General features: G+C 51.2%; 1 protein-coding gene across 1 annotated transcript; it reads left to right on the forward strand.

The window, feature by feature from the left end:
• The first annotated feature begins 937 nt into the window (after positions 1–937).
• Positions 938–19,719, forward strand: RPIA (ribose 5-phosphate isomerase A). Its single transcript, XM_033060709.1, has 9 exons — positions 938–1,120; positions 6,822–6,882; positions 8,900–8,955; positions 12,753–12,812; positions 13,671–13,735; positions 14,018–14,086; positions 14,585–14,726; positions 16,142–16,241; positions 18,517–19,719. The coding sequence occupies exons 1-9, from the start codon at positions 938–940 to the stop codon at positions 18,612–18,614; spliced, it is 834 nt and encodes a 277-aa protein (XP_032916600.1). The 3' UTR covers positions 18,615–19,719.
• Positions 19,720–19,959: the final 240 nt, after the last annotated feature.

Genomic DNA, 19,959 nt, shown 5'->3' on the forward strand with positions numbered 1-19,959 from the left:
CCGATGTGCCGGCCCTGGGAGAACAAAAGGAAATGTTTCTAGTCCTTGAAAATCACAGCAGAATCGCAGAGGTTGGCAGCAAAGCAAGCCAGTCATACACAGAATTAAAAAAGAGAAGTCAGCGGCAGCTTTTCTGTCGAGCAAATAAAAAGATTATTCTCTACGAATTGTGGCCTGACCTTGGAGTGAGTAATAAGGGGTAAATACCTGCAATTCTCATCCACCTTTGTGGGATTGCAGCTGGGGAGAAACTGAGGTGCCTGTGAATGGTGCTAATGTGGCTCATAGGAGTGAAAACGTCGGTGTGGAGGGACTTCAAGGTTGCTCTGCCTCTTTAAATGTTTCAGAAACAACATCGGAGGTCAACCCAGAGTAGAGGGAAAATTTTTGGCAAATTCAAAAAAGGGTCTGTGTGGTTCGAGACAGGAGATCTCAGTGGGGTTTTGTCCAGACACTCCTGCAGGGCAGAGTAAGGACTAAGTGCTGGTTGATACAACGTGCTCTGGACCCCTGGCATTTTTCATGTCCATGTTGCTGCTTTCAGGGAGATCGTGCTCCAAAGTTTGAAAGTCCAAGAAAGGCCCTTCCTCAAAACCTGTGGAAGCCCGGCCAGAGTTACAATAAACCCCCGAGCTGAGTGCATTAGGGCTCCCCTGCCATCCTCCCTCCTCCCCCAGCACTTCCCGGTGGGACCCCCTGAACCCTCCCAGCCCTGGCAAACCTGCTCTCTCGGTACTTTAACGCGTACATCGGTGCAACAGGTCTCTCCGGGGATGTCGGGCATTGTGGGAGCTGTAGTTCGCCGCTCGCAGCACTACAAGTCCCATCCTCCCGGCGGAGGAGAAAGGAGGAGGAGGAGGCGGAGGAGGAGAGGAGCCGGCACGGCCCAGGCCTGCAGCCCGTGAGGAAGAGCCCCCCGGGGGCGGGCCGCGCCGGCATGCGGCTCCCCGGCCGGCTCGCCCTGCTCCGCAGCACGCCCCTGGCTGCCCGGCCGCCAGGGAGGCTCCGAGCGGGGCGGGCGGCGGCGCGGCGCGGCTTCTCCCGCGGGCGGCTCGGCGGCACCATGGCAGAGGAGGCCAAGAAGCGGGCCGCCTTCGCTGCCGTGGACAAGCACGTCCAGGTGAGGAGCCCGGGGTGCTGCGGGGCGCGGGGGGCTCGGAGCTCCGGAGCGGCCGCGGGGTGCGCGGAGTGTCCGGGAGCACGGACGGGACCGGGAGTGCGCGGAGGGGCTCCGGGGTGCAGGGACCTGCCAAAGCACAGAGAAACTCTGGGGTGCAGGGACCCGCCAAAGCACAGAGAAACTCCGGGGTGCAGGGACCTCCTAAAGCACAGAGAAACTCCGGGGTGCAGGGACCTCCTAAAGCACAGAGAAACTCCGGGGTGCAGGGACTCGCCTAAAGCACAGAGAAACTCCGGGGTGCAGGGACCCGCCAAAGCACAGAGAAACTCCGGGGTGTAGGGACCTGCCAAAGCACAGAGAAACTCCGGGGTGCAGGGACCTCCCAAAGCACAGAGTGGCTGCAGGGTGTTGGGGTCCCCCAATGCAAGCGGTGGGCATGGAGTGTGCACGGAGCATCCAAGTACACGGAGCGGCTCCGGGGTGCCGGGACAAGCTCTGGGTTGTCGGGACCCCCCAGTGCACGGTGCGGCTCCGGGGTGCCGGGACAAGCTCTGGGCTGTCGGGACACCCCAGCACACAGAGCAGCTCCGAGGTACCGGGACAAGCTCTGGGCTGTCGGGACACCCCGGTGCACGGAGCGGCCGCGGGGTGCACGGAGCTTCCCAGCGCATGGAGCGGCTCTGGAGTGCACGGAGCCGCCTGTACACAGAGAGATCCCGGAGTGCAGGGACAGGCTCCGGGGTGCTGGGACACCCCAATGCACCGGGGCCACGGGGTGCGTAGAGTCCTCCAGTGCACAGACGGAGCTCGGGGGTGCAGAGACCTCCCCCGTAATCCCCGGACGGAGCTCAGGGTGCACGGAGCAGCTCTGGGGTGCTGAGACCCCCTAATGCACGGAGCGGCCATGTGGTGCACGGAGTCCCCGGAGGCACGGACGGTCCCGGGTGCGTGGAGCGGAGGGACAGGCGCTGGGTGCCCGGACTCGGAATGCACCGAGCGTCCATGAGTTGCACGGAGTCAGTCCCCGGTGCTCGGAGCGACTCCGGGGGGTCGGGACTGCACAGAGCGGCCACGGAGTGCACGGGTTTTTCCAATGCATGGAGCAGCTCTGGATTGCAGGGACAGGCTCTGGGGTGCCGGAACCCCCCAGTACACGGAGTGGCAGTGAAGTGCACGGAGCTTCCCAGCGCAGGGCAGGCTGCGGGATGCACGGATCCCCCAACACAGAGTGGCTCTGGGGTGCCGGGACTCCCCAAAACACGAAGAAGCCACAGAGTCCCCCAGTGCATGGACAGACCCTGGGATGCATGGAGCAATTCTGCGGTGCAGGGACTCCCCAAAACATGAAGCAGCCACAGGCTCTCCCGGAGCACGGATGGACCATGCGGTTCATGGAGCAGCTCCGGGTGCAGGGACAGGCTTTGGGGTGCTGGGATCCCGCAGTGCACAGAGGTACACAGAGTGTGGGGTACACAGAATCTCTGGTGCATGGATGGACCCTGGGGTGCACAGAGCAACTCTGGGGTGCCAGGACCCCACAAAACAGGGTCCGCAGAACATAGTGGTGCATGGACAGACCCAGGGCTGTGTGAGGCAGCTCCAGCTGCAGGGACAGGCTGTATGGAATGGGGATGTACTGAACTTCCAGAGCATGAATGGGCTGGCACGGACTCCTGCAGTGCACAGAGCAGCCCTGAGGTCCATGGATGCAGTGGGGGCACTGGGAATACCCCCCCGAGAGCATGAACAGTCCTGGGTGCAAAGAGAGACCCTGGGGTGCACGGATGGGTCCTGCTGAGCCTCTTTCTCCTTTGCTTTGGACTCCACTCCCTTTAGCTGAGGCGAAGGGAGAAAACTGCTTTTCCATTCCCAGTGTGTGCCTCCCCGGCAGCAGCTTCATCCAGCTCTGTGCTGTGTGTGCCAAATTTGGGGTAATGTCTCCCACCTCCAGACTTTGACTGTGCACCCTCCTGTGAGCTGGGCTGTGGTGGGAGCTCAGGCTAATGCCATGTCCTGCTCCTTTCTCCAAGTCCAGGATGCGCTGCTGCTGCTGCACCCCATTTCTGAGCACCCAAGAAGGAACAACAATCCCTGACCAGGAGCTTCTGTCTTGTCCTCTGCAAGGAGGGAAATGCAGCCAGGGCTTGAATCAGCCCCTTGAATGTCAGATGGGGCTGGAGCTGCCTGAAGTTTGGCACGGTCTGGTTTGGAAGATCAACGGTTACAGTCACGCAGGGGTTTATCGCGGTTTCTGTGCCAGCCCTTTCGCAATAGCAGTGGTGAAATCGGTGAGGAGTTGCTGCTAAGAAAGGAGATACTAGCAGTTAGGGGAGAAAAAAGAAAACCTCCCTGCTCCCCCCTCGCTGGGTTCAGTTGCTGATGGCTTCCCTTATGTCCCATGAAAGTTTGGCTTGTTCTGCAGCCCCCTTGCTTCCTTGGAGCAGTCTGTACCTGCCTGAGAGAGCACAGCCACATGCTGGGTGAAACCCAGCCCCTGCCAGCCAGCACCATCAAAAGTGATCAGTCTGTGAGATGGGCGAGCCTGGGGGCTCTGGCAGTTGCATAAAAATCCCCTTTCCTACCCAAGGAAAGCACAAAATTGTGCATTGAGGGGTCATGGGGGGAAGGACTCGTCTCACGAGGTGTGGAGCCAAGACACCACTGTTGCTGTGAGTTATAAATGGGGGCTCCTTTGCTTTGGGGTAAAAGCAGTACTTTTGGACTTTTATAGTGAAATAGCTGGCCTCTGTGCTGTTTTATGGCCAGGCAAACTTTGGATAATGTTTCTGGCTGTGTCCCAGCTGAACGTTAAAGTTCAATGTCCAGCTTGTGATACTGGTCAAGTAAACTAGGCAACTTAAATTAAACTGGGCTAATACCCCAATGCTTGTGCAAGCTGGCTTCAAGAACTGGTGGAGAAGGAGCTCAGAGTCACTGCCCAGGGGCTGCATGGTCTCAGCTGTCAGTTTGCACTGTCAGGGGGCAGCTGCTGTTTGTAATGAATATGTTTGTGTTTGCTTATTGGAGCTCTCAGGAGGGAGCAACATTATCCATGGCTATTAGCCATGGCTTCCCTTGCACAGGGATGTGTGGGAGACACCAGGGTTTGACTGCTGGACAAACCTCTCTTGCTTAACTGTGCCACAAATCTGTGGCACTGGGGGCTTGGGACTGGTACTGGATGAGGCTTCTTGGCATCCACCTTCTCACCCATCCCTGCCTTGCCAGGACAGCAGCTCCTTGTGTGGCAGATGTAAACCTGGCTGTGGGAGGGGGGATTAGGAGAGGAAAACTTGCTTCTGCTGTTTTTTTTTTTTTTCTTTTTTTAAAAATTAAAGCTAGATTGGTGTATTTACTCACAGCATTTGTCCCTGGGCAGCTGCAGGAGCAGAGTTCCCCTGTTCTGGAGGGGACATTGGGATGATCGACCTCAGAGGCTGTGGGGCTCTGACAGCTTGGGGGGGAGCAGGGCTGGTACAGGGCTTGGGGCTTTAGAGCTGTAAGCTGCTTGGGGAGAGCTGGCTTTGCATTTATACAACACCTCTGAAGGCGGGCCTCTGCTGGAAATGAAAATACAGGTACTGCCCTACGTCCTGCTGCCCCAGAGAGCACTGAGCAAACTGGGCTTTGCTCTGTATTTATCTGTATTTTAGCTGCAGCTCTCTGTTCTCTGACCTTGGAATCTTAGGTTGAACTGGCCAGTGCCCCGTGTGCTGCTGGTACTGCTCCATGTGTGTTGCCTTGTTGGCTTCTGTAATGCTGGGCAGTGTCTTTAGGCCCTGGGGTTGGCTGAGAAAATGCTGTGGTTGCTGCCCACTTCACCCATACCTGGGTTCTCAGCTGTGCTGTGGCTCAGTGCCTTGGTTTTGTTGGGTGGGCTTTTGGTAAACAACTTGAAATGGAAATTGTTTTGCATGAGGTGCTGCTCCTCAGTGCTGTGCTTCTGCCCAGTGTTTGCCCTGCCCCTGTTTTTAAAAGTGGATGTTTTGTGGTTGGTTTTGTCCCTTGTCTGGCTGGGATTGGAGCTGAAGAGGGAGAGGTGGGAGTCAGGGTAAGGCAGGGGCTGTGACAGCACCAGTTTAGACTGATTTAAAGTGCTGCTTCCCCTCTAATCAGTGATAAATGGATGGGCTGGGACCCTTGTGAGCTCTTCCTGCTTCCTTACAGTGGAATCACCGATGCTGAGGCTTTCCCCATCCCTTTAGGGTACCCAGCTGCTCCAAGAAGCTCTCCCACCCTACAGAATGAGGGCAAAGAGAAGAAACTGCCTCTCCCCAGGTCAAAACAAATCCTTTGGGAACACTGGTACTGCCCATGTCCTGCCAGCCTCTGCACAGCTTTGCTTGCCCCTTCCTTGGCTGGCCTTGCTTGGCTCTGCCTGCTGGGTGGGTGACACTGAGAGCCTCAGGAGCTGTTGTGTTTCTCTGGCCACGGTGCAGGTGTGCAGCAGTGACCTGTGCTCTGCCCAGCTTTTGCAGAGTCACGGTGGTTAGTGAGGGCGGGCATGGAAACTGAGCCTCTGGTTTTGGAGAACTTCTGTTTCCTTTAAGCTTTTAAGTTGCAGAAGCAACAGAAATGACTAATCCTCGGGGAGTCTGGCCTGTCTTGAACTCCACCTTTCCAGGTAAACTTTCGTGACAGCAAGATTTTAGCTGGTTGAAGTGCTGCAGGTGTGGCTTTTTCCACAGTTGGTGAACTCTGGATTTGCTGCACATGAGGAAAGAGCTCCAGATCTGTCTAATGTCCAAGAGATAATGCACAACAGCTCCGTGCCTGCATCTCTGGTTGTCTTCATGTCTTCCTCATCTGAAGTCTCTGTGGTGATACTGGGCCTCTTTAAGTCAATTTAACCTTTGGATCCTATCCAAAGGAAACGAAGTACACTGAAAATGGGAAGTGCAGAAGGCTGCAGGTCACTTACAGGGAGTGGGAACTGAGTTGATGATAAACAGAGACTGAAGTGGCAGAGAGCATGTCTTGCAGAAGGAACAGAAGTGCACCCACCCACCCTCAGCCTGCAGCACCTTTTAGGAGTGTCTCTGTGTTATGGATCACAGGGCAGTATGCAGAGAAAGGCCAGGATGGAGCTGTGGTTAAAATTTCATCCTCTTCACCACATGCTGCCAGGCTCACCCACCTTCCAAGTTTTGCTGGACTCCTATAGGCAGCTTTACATTCTGTTTTGGAAAACATTTTTTATTATTCACAGGAACAGCTGCTGTGCTCTCTGCTTTGGCTGCTGGTGCATCTGTGCTGTTTACTAATGATATGGTTGGCAGCAAACCCAGCCTTTTACTGTGTGGCTTCCTTGGGAGATTTTATCTTGAGGTTGTTTCCCCTTCTCGCTCTGTGGTATTGTCTGAAATTCACAGCTTTCCGGCAGGAGAGCTTTCATGGAATGCCAGCAACCACCAGTGAGTGTTCACTGAACACCCTGAGATCGGACTGCGCTGGTAATTAGCAAGCACATGTCCTTTAATGAGAGGGAGAGTTGATTAAAATCCCTTGGCTGCAGACCATGGCCGTGCCCTCGCTGGCACAGTGTGTTCCCTCCCTTGCCTGCCGAGTGCTGAGATGCTGCGTCCACGTGCATCCCTGGACAGGGCTCATCTTGCATGTGTTTACAGTGCCAGTTTTACTGGGGAAGGTGGGCAGTCTGGAGCCTCCACTAACAGCATTCCTGTCTCTCTTTGACTTGCAGAACAATCAAGTTCTTGGGATCGGGAGCGGATCTACGATTGTACACGCGGTGCAGCGATTAGGTAGGATGCTCCCACCAGGAAAAGTCCCCTTTTCCATCTGCCCCAACTACCTGAAAAACACTAAATCACCTGTGTGCTGACTTAAGAGCTGGGTCTGTTCACTGGCTGCTGTGTCCTGCTTGAAGCTGAAAGTTAAAACTGAGTGTCGGGCTCTGAATTTATATTACCTGAAAGTCCTGAGGAGGTGATGATTTGCCACCTGTTCCCTCCAGCCAGGAAAAGCTCTCCACTGGCACCCACCACAAACTGGAGCTGAGCTCCTTGGTCTGGTTCCAGCTTTGCCCAGCTCTGCCCAGTGCTGACTTGCTGTGTGGCTCGGGGCCATGCAGCTGCTCTGCTTCCTTTAACTCGTTTGCCTGTGGCTCATTTCGCTCCCCACATCCACACGATCCACACTGAGGGCCCTGCTGAGGTGTCATGAAAATGAGGAATGTGAAATCCTGCTGCATTTATTTTATTTATGTAGCCTGTAGCCAGGTTTACCTGCTTGCTCCAGGTGCAGGGGTTTGCTCAGGGTGTGATTCAGAAAATTTCAGCAGAATATTCAGGTGAGGCAAATGCAGTTTTGTAAAGTGAGTGTGAGGTAATTATTGTCACGGCTCATTACAGAGGATGCAGAGGTTTAAAGTTCCTTTGCAGGGCACTCTCAGCCCTAGATCTGCTTGTGGAGGTGCTGAACTTTGCATTCCTTGGATGCAGAGCAGAGCAGCTGTGGGGCCATGGGGGCTGGGAGTGCAGGATCAGCTCTGTTGTTCTTTGGGATCTTGTTTGGATACCGAGGGGGAACCACAGAATCATTAAGGTTGGAAAACACCTCCAAGATCCTCAAACACAGTGCCACTGTGTTCACCACTGAACCATTCTCCCAAGTGTTAGAGCCACACTTCCAGCTATGAAGATTCCACCACTTCCCTGGGCAGCTCAGGTCAGTGTGTCCCACCTGGGTGGCTCTGCCTGTCTGGGAGTCCCCTGGTGACCTCCAGCTGCCTTGGGCAGAGCTGTCCTGCAGCCCAGAGCTGAGTTCTGAGCACAGCCCAGCCCTTCACTGTGCAGGGACACGGCAGGGCTGGGGCTGTCCCTTGTTGCCCATTTCCCCACTCTGTGTGTGTGATGCACTTCATTGTCTGGGAGCTGCTGTTCAGCCTTCCGGGCTTGGCTCAGAACTGCAACCACTCCCTCCTTGAGCACAGAACCAGTCTCTAAATAAATGGCTATTGTATTTGAAGAGGAGTGGCTGTTCCAGGCTGCAAATTCTGGCTTTTCATGTCTCCTGATTGCTTTAGAACTGGGATGTGGCTTGTAACAACATCCAGCCTCACATATTTCATGTTCAATCCTTCCAGCAGCAGCATTACCTTAGAGCATGGAGCTTGTGTGCCTGCTCTGGTGCACGAGCTCTTGCTGACTCTTGGGCTGTTGGCTTGTGCCTGGGTCTTGTAATTACTAAAATAACATTTTGTCCATAATGATATCTTAGTAATAGATTTTAGTCATTTGAGGTTAGCCTGGGGAGGAAATATTTCCTTCTATTTAATGGAATACTGTACTTTATTAGTTCTTTCCCTGCTATATATTTAAATGTTCTATAATAAATTAATGTGATGTCCCCAGGGCAACAAGCCAGCAAACCTTTCAGACAGCTGCTGGAGCTCTGTGTTTACATGGAGAGCAGCAAAAACCTGTCTAATGGAGTGAGAGAGGGGATGGGGCCGATTTCCCAGGTGAGGATTTGCTGATGGGGCTCCTCTGCTGCTGGAGACATAAAGGTTAATGGCTCATGGTGGCTTGGGCTGGGCCAGAGTGGGTGTTTAAACCTTTCTGACTGTTGAAACTGAGCCTCAGCCTATGGAGGGGGGCACCTGTTTGCATTTTGAGCGTGACTGAGTTATTTGCAAGCCAAGCAAGTAATTGCAGTGAATCAGAGGGGTTGCACTGAACTGAGGTTTCTTAAAGGGAAACTTGCTGTGTTTTTGCCTTGTGCAATGAACAAACCAAGGCTTCTGCTTTTTTCCTGCAGCTGAGCGAGTGAAGGAGGAGAACCTGACAATTGTCTGCATCCCTACGTCCTTTCAGGTGAGTGCTTTCCTTCTTTGCTTCCTGCCAGTCCAAACACTCCTGCAGGGGCGCTCCCCTGAGCTGTGGGAGGGCACCTTGCCTCTCTCTGCTTCACAGTGGTGTGAATGAACCAAAAGTGAAAGCAGTCGTGGTGCAGCCTACAGAAAGACCTCACAAAGAAGGTGCTGTGTTACCTGACCTGGGAGGTGTATTTGGAGCCAGTGTGGTAAGGCTGGTTGTGTCAGGGTTGGTGTGTGGCTTCCTCTGGATTCCATTTGCAGGAAAATGCTGCTTAGTGGTGAGCCAGACTTGTAGTGCAAAGCTCACTGGAGACACTTTGTCTCCTTTGAGTCTGTATCAGCCCTGACAGCTGTAAAGAATAATAGCAAGCTCTTGGGTTTTCAGCAGAAACTTCAAATGCATCAGCTGGATTTGATAAGAAATTGTAGAAGAGAAATTGGCTTAACCTCTTGGTTTGCTGTGCAGCCTTTGCAGGAATTGGTTCTTACCAAGCCAGGGGGCTGGAGGGAGAACCTGGCTAGGTGGTGGAATAGAGATCTGCTGGGGAAGCTTCTGAGCATCTCCCATGCCTTTGCCAACTGAGTTTGGTCTCTTTGCCTCTGTTCCCTGTGGTGGGAACCTCCTTTTGGGCAGGCAGAGGTGACATGGTGGGGACCACACGAGGGGTCTTCAAGGCTTGGTGGCAATACCTCAGTCAAGGAATTGGGCATGTGTCCTTCTCATGGTCCTGCTGTGGGCGTGGGGACTGCACTTCTGTCACAGCCTTGTCAGTGTGAGGGCAGTCAGGCAGTGTGGCAGAACTTGTCCTGTGAGGTTTAGAGGGACTGGGTGGGTACAGCCCTGAGCAGCCTGGGGCTGACCCTGCTTTGACCTGGAGGTTGGATAGAGACCAACTTGAATTATTCTAAAATCTTAGGAAAACCCAACATCCAAACAACCCTGCAGTTGTTTAGGTGTGGGGGTGACAGGGCTCTCTCTTCCCAGCTGTTGCAAACGAGTGGGGTGTAATGCACAGTTCTGCAAAGGCCAGAAAGTGAAAAAAAAAAAAAAAAAAACAAACCTGTATCAATACTTCTGTTGCTTATGTAGACTGTGGTGAGAGTCTGGTTTTGATCTGTCTCAAGTTGATTCCCACCCTGAAATGCCATGTTCCCTTTGAATCTAGGAGAAGTGCTCTGAGTTCAGTCATTTGTTCTTAAAGAATATATTGATGAAGCTCTTGTAGTGAGCATGGGCTGGAGCCTATCCTGCATTGAAATGTTGTTATAGTTCATTTAACACCACAGAGTTTCTTACCAGTAAAACAAAAAAGTTGCTGTTAAAGGGAAGAGAGAGATTGTACACCTGCAGCAGCCAAAATTCCCAACATGGGGCTGCCTTCTGTGTCTTGCAGTCCTTTAGATCTCAACCAGTTCTGAGTGGAGCATTCCCAGGCCAGCAAAACAGCGTTTTATTTTCACTGTGTACAGGTGTAGATGGCTGCCTGAGGTCACTGGCAAGGAAGAGTTGGTTTCAGTGAGCTTTTGTATCCTCCCTTCCCTGTTGTCAGGTCATTAACCCATCAGCAGCAGTAAAGCTAGAGCAGGGTAAGTATCTGTGCCCTGGTGTTTGCATTGTCTCTTCTCACTGGGAGTGTGAGAGCACGGCTGGGACTGCTCCTGCCCAGGGCTCTGCAGTGAGCACCACTTTGCCCTCAGTCATGGGAGCTCTGCTTTTGATTCCCACTGCTCCCATTGCCTTGCAAGCAGAGCCTGGAGACAGCCAAGCCACCTTGCTGCCACACTGCTGACTCTAAGCCTGTTCAGGGTCTGGCCTGCATGTGCAGCACAGTGTTTTTCAATGCTTTCAATTCCCCAGATCCCTGAAACCTCCTTTTGTGGACACCATGTGATGAATGCCAACCCACTGATTTTTATTCCTTTGGTTTTGTGAGTCCTTAGGGACCCACAGCCCATGGGTGTTAGAACTGCATGCTGTGAAATGCCATGAAAAGCTATTCAAATAATCTCTTATTGCCAGGAGTGCCACCTGCTAATTCTAATGTTTCTGGGATGCCAGTACCTGTGACTGATGCACTTTGTTAGTGTTAGTGGGTGGAATTCAGGAGAATCAGCTGATCCAGGCTTTGCACTGGGGTTTCTTGGTCTAGCTGCAACATGTCTGGACTTGAGCAGAGTCTGTGCAAGGAGGGAATCTCACTCAAATGATGATTTGTAACATAGAAAATTCAGCCAGTTAGAGATTCTGCAGGTGACACCAAGTGGGATGGGAGTGTTGATTTGCTGGAGGGCTCTGCAGGGATCTGGACAGGCTGGATGGATGGATGCATGGATGGATGCATGGATGGATGGATGGATGGATGGATGGATGGATGGACCAAGGCCAGTGGTCTGAGGTTCAACAAGGCCAGGTGCTGGGTCTGCACTTTGGCCACAACAACCTCCTGCAGAACTCCAGGTGTGGGCAGAGTGGCTGGAAAGTGGCCCAGTGGGAAAGGCCCTGGGGGTGCTGGTGACAGTGTGTGCCCAGGTGGCCAAGGCAGGCCAGTGTCACCTGGCCTGTGTCAGCAATGGGGTGGCAGCAGGACCAGGGCAGGGATTGTCCCTCTGTGCTGGACACTGGTGAGGCCACACCTTGAATCCTGTGTTCAGTTTTGTCCCTCATGACAAGAAAGGCACTGAGGGGCTGGAGCTGTCCAGAGAAGGGAGTGGAGCTGGGGAAGGGTCTGGAGCACAGATGACATGAGGAGCAGCTGAGGGGGCTGGGGGCTCAGCCTGCAAAAAAGGAATCTAAGGGAGGACCTTCTTACTCTCCACAACTCCCTCACAGGAGGGGCAGCCACGTCAGGTTTGGTCTCTTCTCCCAAGTAACAAATACTAGGACAAGAAGAAATGGCCCCAGTTTGTGCCAGGAGAGGTTTAGATTGGATATAAGGGAAAATTTCTTCACTGAGGTGTTCAAATACTGAACAGGCTGCCCAGGGCAATGGTGGAGTCACCATCCCTGGAGGGATGTAAAAGCCTTGTGGATGTGACACTTGGGGACATGGTTTAGCCTGGGCAGTGCTGGGTTAAGGGCTGGACTTGCTGTTGGTAAACCTGGCTAAGCAATTCTGTGATTCCCTGTTTAAGCTGAGGGACTGAGCCAAGGGCAGCTCTGAGTGCCCTGTGTGGTGTTGCCACTAGAGGGAAACAGCCTCTGCAGGAACTGTAGATCAGAGCCACCAAGCAGCTGTTTCAGCAGCTTCCCACACTTTTCTGAGTTGTGCATTTATTATTTACTTTTTAGCTTATTTCCAATATGAAAAATATTGCCTCTGTTAGTTCCACATTTCTGTGGTGAAAATATTTTATTTTTTGGTCCCATTTTTTTAGCTGAAGGAGATAAGAAGGGCTGGATGGATGGGAGGGAGAATAATGTCCAAGCTGAAACAACATAGGATTTAAAATTTCCATATTTCCAATTTGCTTTGATACAACTGATTCCCACCAAGCTGATGAGGTCTCCTGCTATTCAGTATGGAGAGACCCAAACCCAGGAGTCCTGTTGAACCACCTGAGCATTTTAATTCAAATCAGCAGCAGGATTTTCTTTTGATTAAACTGCTCTGGTCTGGAAACATCATTTTCTCCTTGCCTGTGTGTTCCTGCTGCAGCCTCTCCACGAGCTCAGAGTGGAGCAGGGGAATTCTCCCAGGGAGGCTCCATCCTTGCTGCAGCCAGGGAATGTCACCAAGAGTCTGTTTTCCTTTCCTGCCACTGGTAAATGATGTTTGTTGTCTTCTTGGTGCACAGGCTCGTCAGCTGATCCTGCAGAACGGGTTAACACTGAGTGACTTGGACCGAAATCCAGAGGTGAGTGGGACCATGGAGATGAGACCTCACCTGGCCTTCCTTTCACCTGCTCCTTCAGAAAGCATCCAGGCTCCTCAGTCCTCCCCTGAGGCTGAGTTTGGGCAGCCACACTGCAGAACATGAGTGAGAACTCGAGTTGGGACAACAGGAAACGGCCTCAAATTGTGTCAGATTAGGAATATCAGGATATTAGGAAAAATCTCTTCACTGAAAGGATGGTTAAGCACTGGAACAGGCTGCCCAGGGCAGTGGTGGAATCAGCATCTGTGGAAGTATTCAAAAAACATGTAGATTTGCTGCTTAGGGACATGGTTTAGTGGGGACTGGCAGGGTTTGTTGTATGGTTGGTCTCAATATCTCAGAGGTCTTTCCTAACCTTGATGATTGTGTGATTTTAACAGGTTTAGTTTATTTTCCCCCAAGTTCTGTCTTAGTTCTTGTCCCTTTAGTTGGCAAGAAGGCTGCTGGGTTGTGTTGCTTCCAGGTGCTTGGCATCTCTTCCAAGATGAGGCTTGAGACAGGGATATTGCTGAGCTGTCAAAGATTTTTCTTGGGAAAATCTTGCATGCTGGTCTGGAACAACACCAAAGGCTGAAGAGATGTGCTTGCAGGCCAGCTCTTGGCTTGGGTTTCTTTTCCTCTCATATGCCTGGGGTTGTTAGAGGGGCTTGGGTGGTCTCAGGGTATCCCTGGGTGGCCCATCAGACACTTGTCTCTGGTCAGGCTGGCACCAAGGTGGGCCCAGCTCTGGTGACATTTGTGACATTTGGGACTCTCCACCCCGGAGCTGCAGCAGGAGCAGGGCCTGGATGCTGCACAGGGTGGGGTTTCCACATCAATTTTCTCCTCTTCCCACAGCTTGATGTTGCCATTGATGGAGCAGATGAGGTGGACACTGACCTCAACCTTATCAAAGGTGGCGGGTGAGCCTTGCTGTCTGTCTGTCTGTCTGTCTGTCTGTCCCAGTGGTGATGGGTGGGGGGCTCTGTGTGTGCACCCACAGTGGGAGATGGCTCCTGGCCAAGGCTGCCAGGGAGAAGGGGCACAAAGGGAGGGGTGGGGAGAAGGAGGATGAAGTGTGGGGCAAAGCCAGCACCAAAACCAGCAAGAACACACTGGAGGGGACTGGGCTTCAGGGCCATTAGGCACAATGAGGAGCAGTCTGATGTTTTCTGGTTTTGTTTTTATTTTTTCCCCCCTTGCAGTGGCTGCTTGACACAGGAGAAGATAGTTGCAGGATTTTCAAAGTGCTTCATTGTTATTGCTGATTACAGGTGAAGATATTACTGTTCACAATACCTTTCTCCTCCCTGGGAGGTTTCAGATGGTGCTGTGTTAGGCCATTGTTGTCATTCCAATGGTTACAGGAGAGCAGGAATGGGTGGAAATGAGCCTGGCTCCCAGTATTTCAGCAATTCAATTTATCTTTTTTTCTTAATTTTCAACTCAGCAGGCCTGCTTGGGAGTCAGCAGAGCTTGTGGGGAAGTGGCAGTTCTGCTCTCTGAGCTCAGTGATTGTCAGCATGGGATAAATTTTCCAGCCATGGGGCTGTGGAAAAAACAACTCCTGCCTGTCCAAAACATGTCAAAACAGGGCTTGTGAGTGGATAGAGCATCGTGCATGAACCTGATTCTTGCTGCACCAGGGCACACGTGGCTGACCCTGTGTCCTCCTGAGCCTTGTGCCTGAGGGGTTTGCAGAGGGGCTGGGGCGATATTAATGTCAGCAGTGTGATATCCAACACTAATCCCACCTCAAACTGTGCCCTCAGGAAAAAATCTGACAGGCTTGGGGAGCAGTGGAAGAAGGGAGTTCCGATTGAGGTCATCCCCATGGCTTATGTCCCCGTCTCCAGAGCCCTGACCAAAAAATTCGGCGGTGTCGTGGAGCTGCGGATGGCTGTTAACAAAGCAGTGAGTGTCCCTGTCAGCCCTGCTCGCCCTGAGGAGCCACCTGAACGTGGGCAAATGGGAGGACCAGGGGCTGGCCCTTCACCTGGTGAAATCTGGGCTTTCAGTCCCACAGGTGACATCTTGTGTAATCCCTCCTTAATATACAGTAATTTCACATTTATAAGCTGTACCATTTTGACTAAAATTTTGGTCCAAACCCAAAGTGCGGCTTGTAATCAGGTGCAGCTTATATATGGACAAAGAATGAAAAGTTGCTGTTTTAGTTTGGAGGACAGGTGTCTGCTGAGAAAGGCAGGAGCTTCTCTTTGAAATGGAGAATGTAAACCCCCTCCCTCCAAATTATTATAATTTTTAAATCAAGGAGCTTTCAGGTAAAGATATGGGAATTAGGAATAACAGTTCTTTACTAGGGAAATTAAAATAGAAATACAGCACTATAAAGAAACAAACTCCAAACCCTGACACAGTCAGAGTACAACCTGACACCCGTCAGGCAGGGTGTTGGCAGCAGTCCCATCCCATGGTGGCTGCATCCTCCTGCAGTGACAGATGTGGCTCAGTTGGAGCAGTGCTCCTGTACAAGGTGCAGTTTCCCTCCGGAGCTCCAGTGGGGATGTGGAGAAATCCGGTTTTCCTCTGGAGTCCAGTGGAGAAAGGGGCTCCCTTAGTGTCCCAAAACCTCTGTTTTTATCTTGGTAAGAAATGTTGGGCTCTTCCCCCTGGCTGGAGCAACTCCCAATGGGATGCAGTAATTTTATCAGTCCCACAGTGGGACTCAATGGCCATGAGCAGAAAATGACTGGCTGGAGGAAGGATGGGTTGTGAAAAGATAAAGAACAATGCCCTGCCTGGTTTCAATGGATGGCCCATTAGCAGAATATCTGCCGTTGAGACAAGGATCACTGCCCCCACCCTCAACAGATGGTGATAGAACAGATACCTTTTATCACAATCTGTATTGTAATGTGTGGTTTATAATCAGGTGTGGCTTATGTATGGACAAAGAATGAAAAGTTGCTGAAACCCAGAAATGCGGCTTATAATCGTGAAATTACTGTGTAATTAGGTGACTGAGTTGTGTGTTTAGGTTTTCAGGCTGCTCGTTGAAAGCCTCTCTGGCCATGACTCCTAAAGCAGCCTCCTGGAGCAGGGAGCAGAGGGATTGCAGCCTGGGTCTGTCCTGCTGTTCTGGGGGTGTTGGGGGGCTGCAGGGCAGTCTGAGCTGCCAGAGAGGGTCTTGAGTTGGGGGTGATGGTTTCACTGACAGGTTTATTCTGGGGATGGCCCCAATTTGCTCGAATGATGACTCTAAACCACTGCAGTGAGGACAGCTGGTCCCAGTGAGGGCTGTGACAATCCCTGGCTGGGATCAGGAGACATAGGGCTCATGCCATGACAACTGGGTTTGCTTCCAGGGCCCTGTGGTGACAGACAACGGGAACTTCATCCTGGACTGGAAATTTGACAAGATTCATGAGTGGCATGAAGTGAACACCGCTATAAAAATGATACCAGGTGATGTCTGTGATTTTTTTAAAAATCACAAAAGCTGGCTGAGGCTTGGTGTGTGATAAGTAACCTGGACTGTGGCAGCTTTGTCCTGGATATGAGGAAATGTGTATTTGCTGCCCTCCTGCAGGTCCCTGCATTTGTTACTACTCAAGACAGCAGTCAGCTCAATTGGTAAAATTGTGCCCATGTGGCTTTTCCATGAAAACCTGGAGTGATGCTGGTTGATGTTGACACTGTTTCCCATTAGGCACAACACTCCTGTTCTCTTCCTTACTCTCCTTGTTTCCATTTAGAGAGGGACTTTTAGAGGGAACACCAGTGCACTCTGGAGGGAGGGTTTGCACTGTGCTGTGCTGTATTCCAGGAGCTCCTTACAGCTCTGCATCCCATTCCCATTCCCATTGGGAAGCCATCCATGCTGCCTTGCTGTGAGGATTAAGTGGGCTCAAGCAGCAGTGGCTGATGCTCTGTTTGCAAACAAAACAGCCTCTTTGCAAGGACTCCTGCCTTGCATGAGACCTGCTGCCCAGCCAGGAGCTGCCTCTGGACCATCCAGGGGGCACTGGCACTCTCTGAACTTCAGGCAAGCAGCATCTGGATGTCTTTCTGATTCTCTTGGCAAAGCCTGTCCCTGAAGTCCTGCCTTCACACAGCTGCCTTCACTGACTGCTCATATTTTGCCAGAACATGCAGGAACAGGTTGGGATCTTGTTGCACAAATGCCAGCATCCCCACAGGGCAGCCATGCATTGTCCTGGCTCCACAGCTGAAACATCAGACCAGGCAGAGGCTGTGGGTGTAGGCTGGGTAAAGAGTGGCCAGTAACTTCTAATTGTTTCTGGTCAGTGGTTTAGCTTCCCTCAGTAGTGCTTGTCACAGAATTGTGGGGGCTGAAGGGATCTCTGGTGACCACTGCAGGTCTGGGCTGCCCCTGGTGCAGTGCTCCTTTGTATCCTCATCCTGCCCATGGCTGTGAAAATCTCTGTATCATTAGAGCTCTGTCTGTGCAAGAGGCAGACAGTGCCTGGTTGCTCTGCACAGCAGGAACTTCCCTGCATTTATTTTTGGTTGAGAAAGGAGTAGTAAATAATGGGAACTGTTCCATCCTGTGGGTGTTGTCTCAGCAGTGTTTTCTGCTCAGAAATGGACCTGAAATGGATGAGCCTAAATGTGTGGCTGTTAAAGCCTAAATGCAGTGCTGGTAGAAGGGCTTTGGCCACCTTGTGTTTGTGGTAGCCCTTGTCCTCTGTTTCTATCCACCTTCCTGGCCTCTGGCCGTGTCTCAGTGATCCCTGTGAAATTAGGAGCACCCCATAATTAAATGCAATCAAAAGTACACCCACAAATAGACTACAAATTGCAGAGGTATCACTGGACCTGCCAAGTCTTAATTTGAACAAGTGTTAGCCAGGTGATTTCTTACAGGATAGTCTTTCAGGAGAGTTTAAAGGCAAAGGGGGTGATCCCCAGTCCTGTGGGTGTGTGTACCTTCCTCTTGCTCCCAGGGTCATCAGATGGCAGAAAATGCTTTTCTTGTGATTGTGTTGGTGCAGCAGTGGTGGCTGGGGCAGCATGAATGTCAGGGAGTTGTTTGGGAGTTGTTTCTCAGTCTCTGAACAGAGTTTTTGCTGGGAGTGGCCTCATGGGAAGGACTTCCCAGAAGCTCCCTGTGTGGCTGATAGAGGTCCAAACCTCTGATGGAGGAGCAAAACCACAGGCAGAGCAGAGGACACCAGTTGCACTCACTTTGCCACTACACCCTGTGCCTGGAGTGGGTCACACCCTGAGCAGATGACATGAAGTGTGGCCAGAGCAATTTCTCTATGATCCTTTTGCTGTCAGATTGTGCTCTGAGGAGGCAAGGAGAAGGGGGTGGTCTTTTGCATAGGATTTTATTACTCTGGGGAATTTGGGGGCAAAATACAAAAACACAAGGGTGCAACAGTTGAGATATGGGAGAGGTTTGGGGGGAGGGTACAAATCATCAGCAAGTTGGAGAAATTCTGGGGAGAGGTAAAGGAAGGTTCACTTTTAAAAGCATTGTCCAGTGAGGGAGGTGGGGGGGAAACTGGGTCACATGCACTAATGAGACATGGAGTTTTTAGGGGATTTCCAAAGGGGAATTCCAGGCAGGGGGTGGCACAGGGTAGGATTGACAAGCTGGGTTGGGGGGTGTCATTTGAACTAACCCTTTAACTCGGGCAGAACACACCACTAAGCAGAAGCACAGTGCAGGGCAGGAGCGCAGGGGCGGTGACACCAACCTCTCGTTGTGCAGGCGTGGTGGAGACGGGGCTGTTCATCGGCATGGCCCAGGTGGTGTACTTTGGGATGGAGGACGGCTCTGTCAGCGTCAGGGAGAAGCAGCCCTGCTGACAGGGACCCCCCAGCTGCTGGGACAGTGCCAACCACGACGTTTTGCCTTAAGGAGCAGCGGCTGTCGCAGGAGACCCGCGGGAAAGCCCATCAGAATCTGCTGACGTGATACTGAATGTTTTTTTTTTAAAAAAAAACAACAAAACAACAAATGAACAAACAAAAAAAAATAGATTCTATTTATATATATATATATTTTTACTTTACAGGAATGTCGTCTTTTTTTAATGAGTCGTTTCAACGAATTGCTTTAACATTTTTATTTTCTTTTCTAAGAAATACTTACCAAAAACATTACTCCCTGGTTTTGTGTTTGGAGGTTGTTTTTTTTTTTTTTCCCCAAGAGAACTTGAACCCTTCTGGTTGCTCATAGTGCTTAATGATGAAGGTCAGAAATACAATCCTAATGTATCGTTCCTAACTATCCTGGCTGGGAGGGTGATGTATGTAACAGGAGCACATCCAGTTGGGACCTGCTGATGCCTTATTTGGAACCTTTTTGGTTCAGTATTTTATGCCTTTTATTTTTCTATACCACTGTTTTTTAATAGTTCACGATGTTTGGTTGTCCTCTGTGCACATGACAATTCTCTGAGCCTAGGGTGGTCTCTACATCCCCCTCTCTGGGACACTAATAAGGGCCTTTTCTGGGCTTCTGTATGGAGGAGACATTCATCCTTTGAGCCAAACTCTGCTCTCATTTAATTCAGTACCTCTGATTAAGGTCTGTCCTGTAGCTGGAGATGTTTGGGACTTTGTCCTTGTAGACCAAGAGCAGAACCAGGTGCTTGATGAAGTTTACAGGAGCATATTTTAGCAGCTTAGGGCAGTATGAAATAGTGTTCAGTGGCAAATGATTTGGTATGGAATGAAGGTTGATGATCACCCCTCACAGCTGGTTGATTTGTGGAAGGATAAAGCAGAACGCACAGGAAAACTGAGTCTTCCTGCCTGAATTTTCTATGTGTAGCAGGAGAGAGACACTCGTTCAATATCTCATTTTTGGTGTATAGGTGCTTTGCATGGTTCTGATGTCGAAATGCAAGCCCTCTCTTTGTGTTTTAGACACTGAAATAAAGATCTGTTATATCAGACTTGGTGGTAATTTTGTTCTCAAAGTAATTTCTTTTGTGGATAATGGGGCAGATTGTGATCAGACCAACTTCTGCTAACTTCCCCCTTGCAAGAATCCCTCACCCTGGCCAAATCCATCCTTCTACATTTGATTTCTTTTTGCTTAAGGCAAATTAATTGTTTAAAATGAACCAAATTATCTGGTCAACACTTGTTATCTGCAGTACTTTCCTCAACAGACACTGTCTTCAACTTGCACATCTAAAACCTG

Source organism: Catharus ustulatus, chromosome 5, assembly GCF_009819885.2.
Source record: "Catharus ustulatus isolate bCatUst1 chromosome 5, bCatUst1.pri.v2, whole genome shotgun sequence".
NCBI classification, from domain to species: Eukaryota; Metazoa; Chordata; class Aves; order Passeriformes; family Turdidae; genus Catharus; species Catharus ustulatus.

What these genes read in the sequence shown, in the direction of transcription:
- RPIA (XM_033060709.1), top strand. Translation starts at nt 938, where the DNA reads ATGCGGCTCCCCGGCCGGCTCGCCCTGCTCCGCAGCACGCCCCTGGCT. An exon ending in GCATCCCTACGTCCTTTCAG is followed by an intron (nt 8,956 to 12,752) that starts GTGAGTGCTTTC and finishes CTTGGTGCACAG; the next exon opens with GCTCGTCAGCTGATCCTGCA. An exon ending in ATTGTTATTGCTGATTACAG is followed by an intron (nt 14,087 to 14,584) that starts GTGAAGATATTA and finishes CTGTGCCCTCAG; the next exon opens with GAAAAAATCTGACAGGCTTG.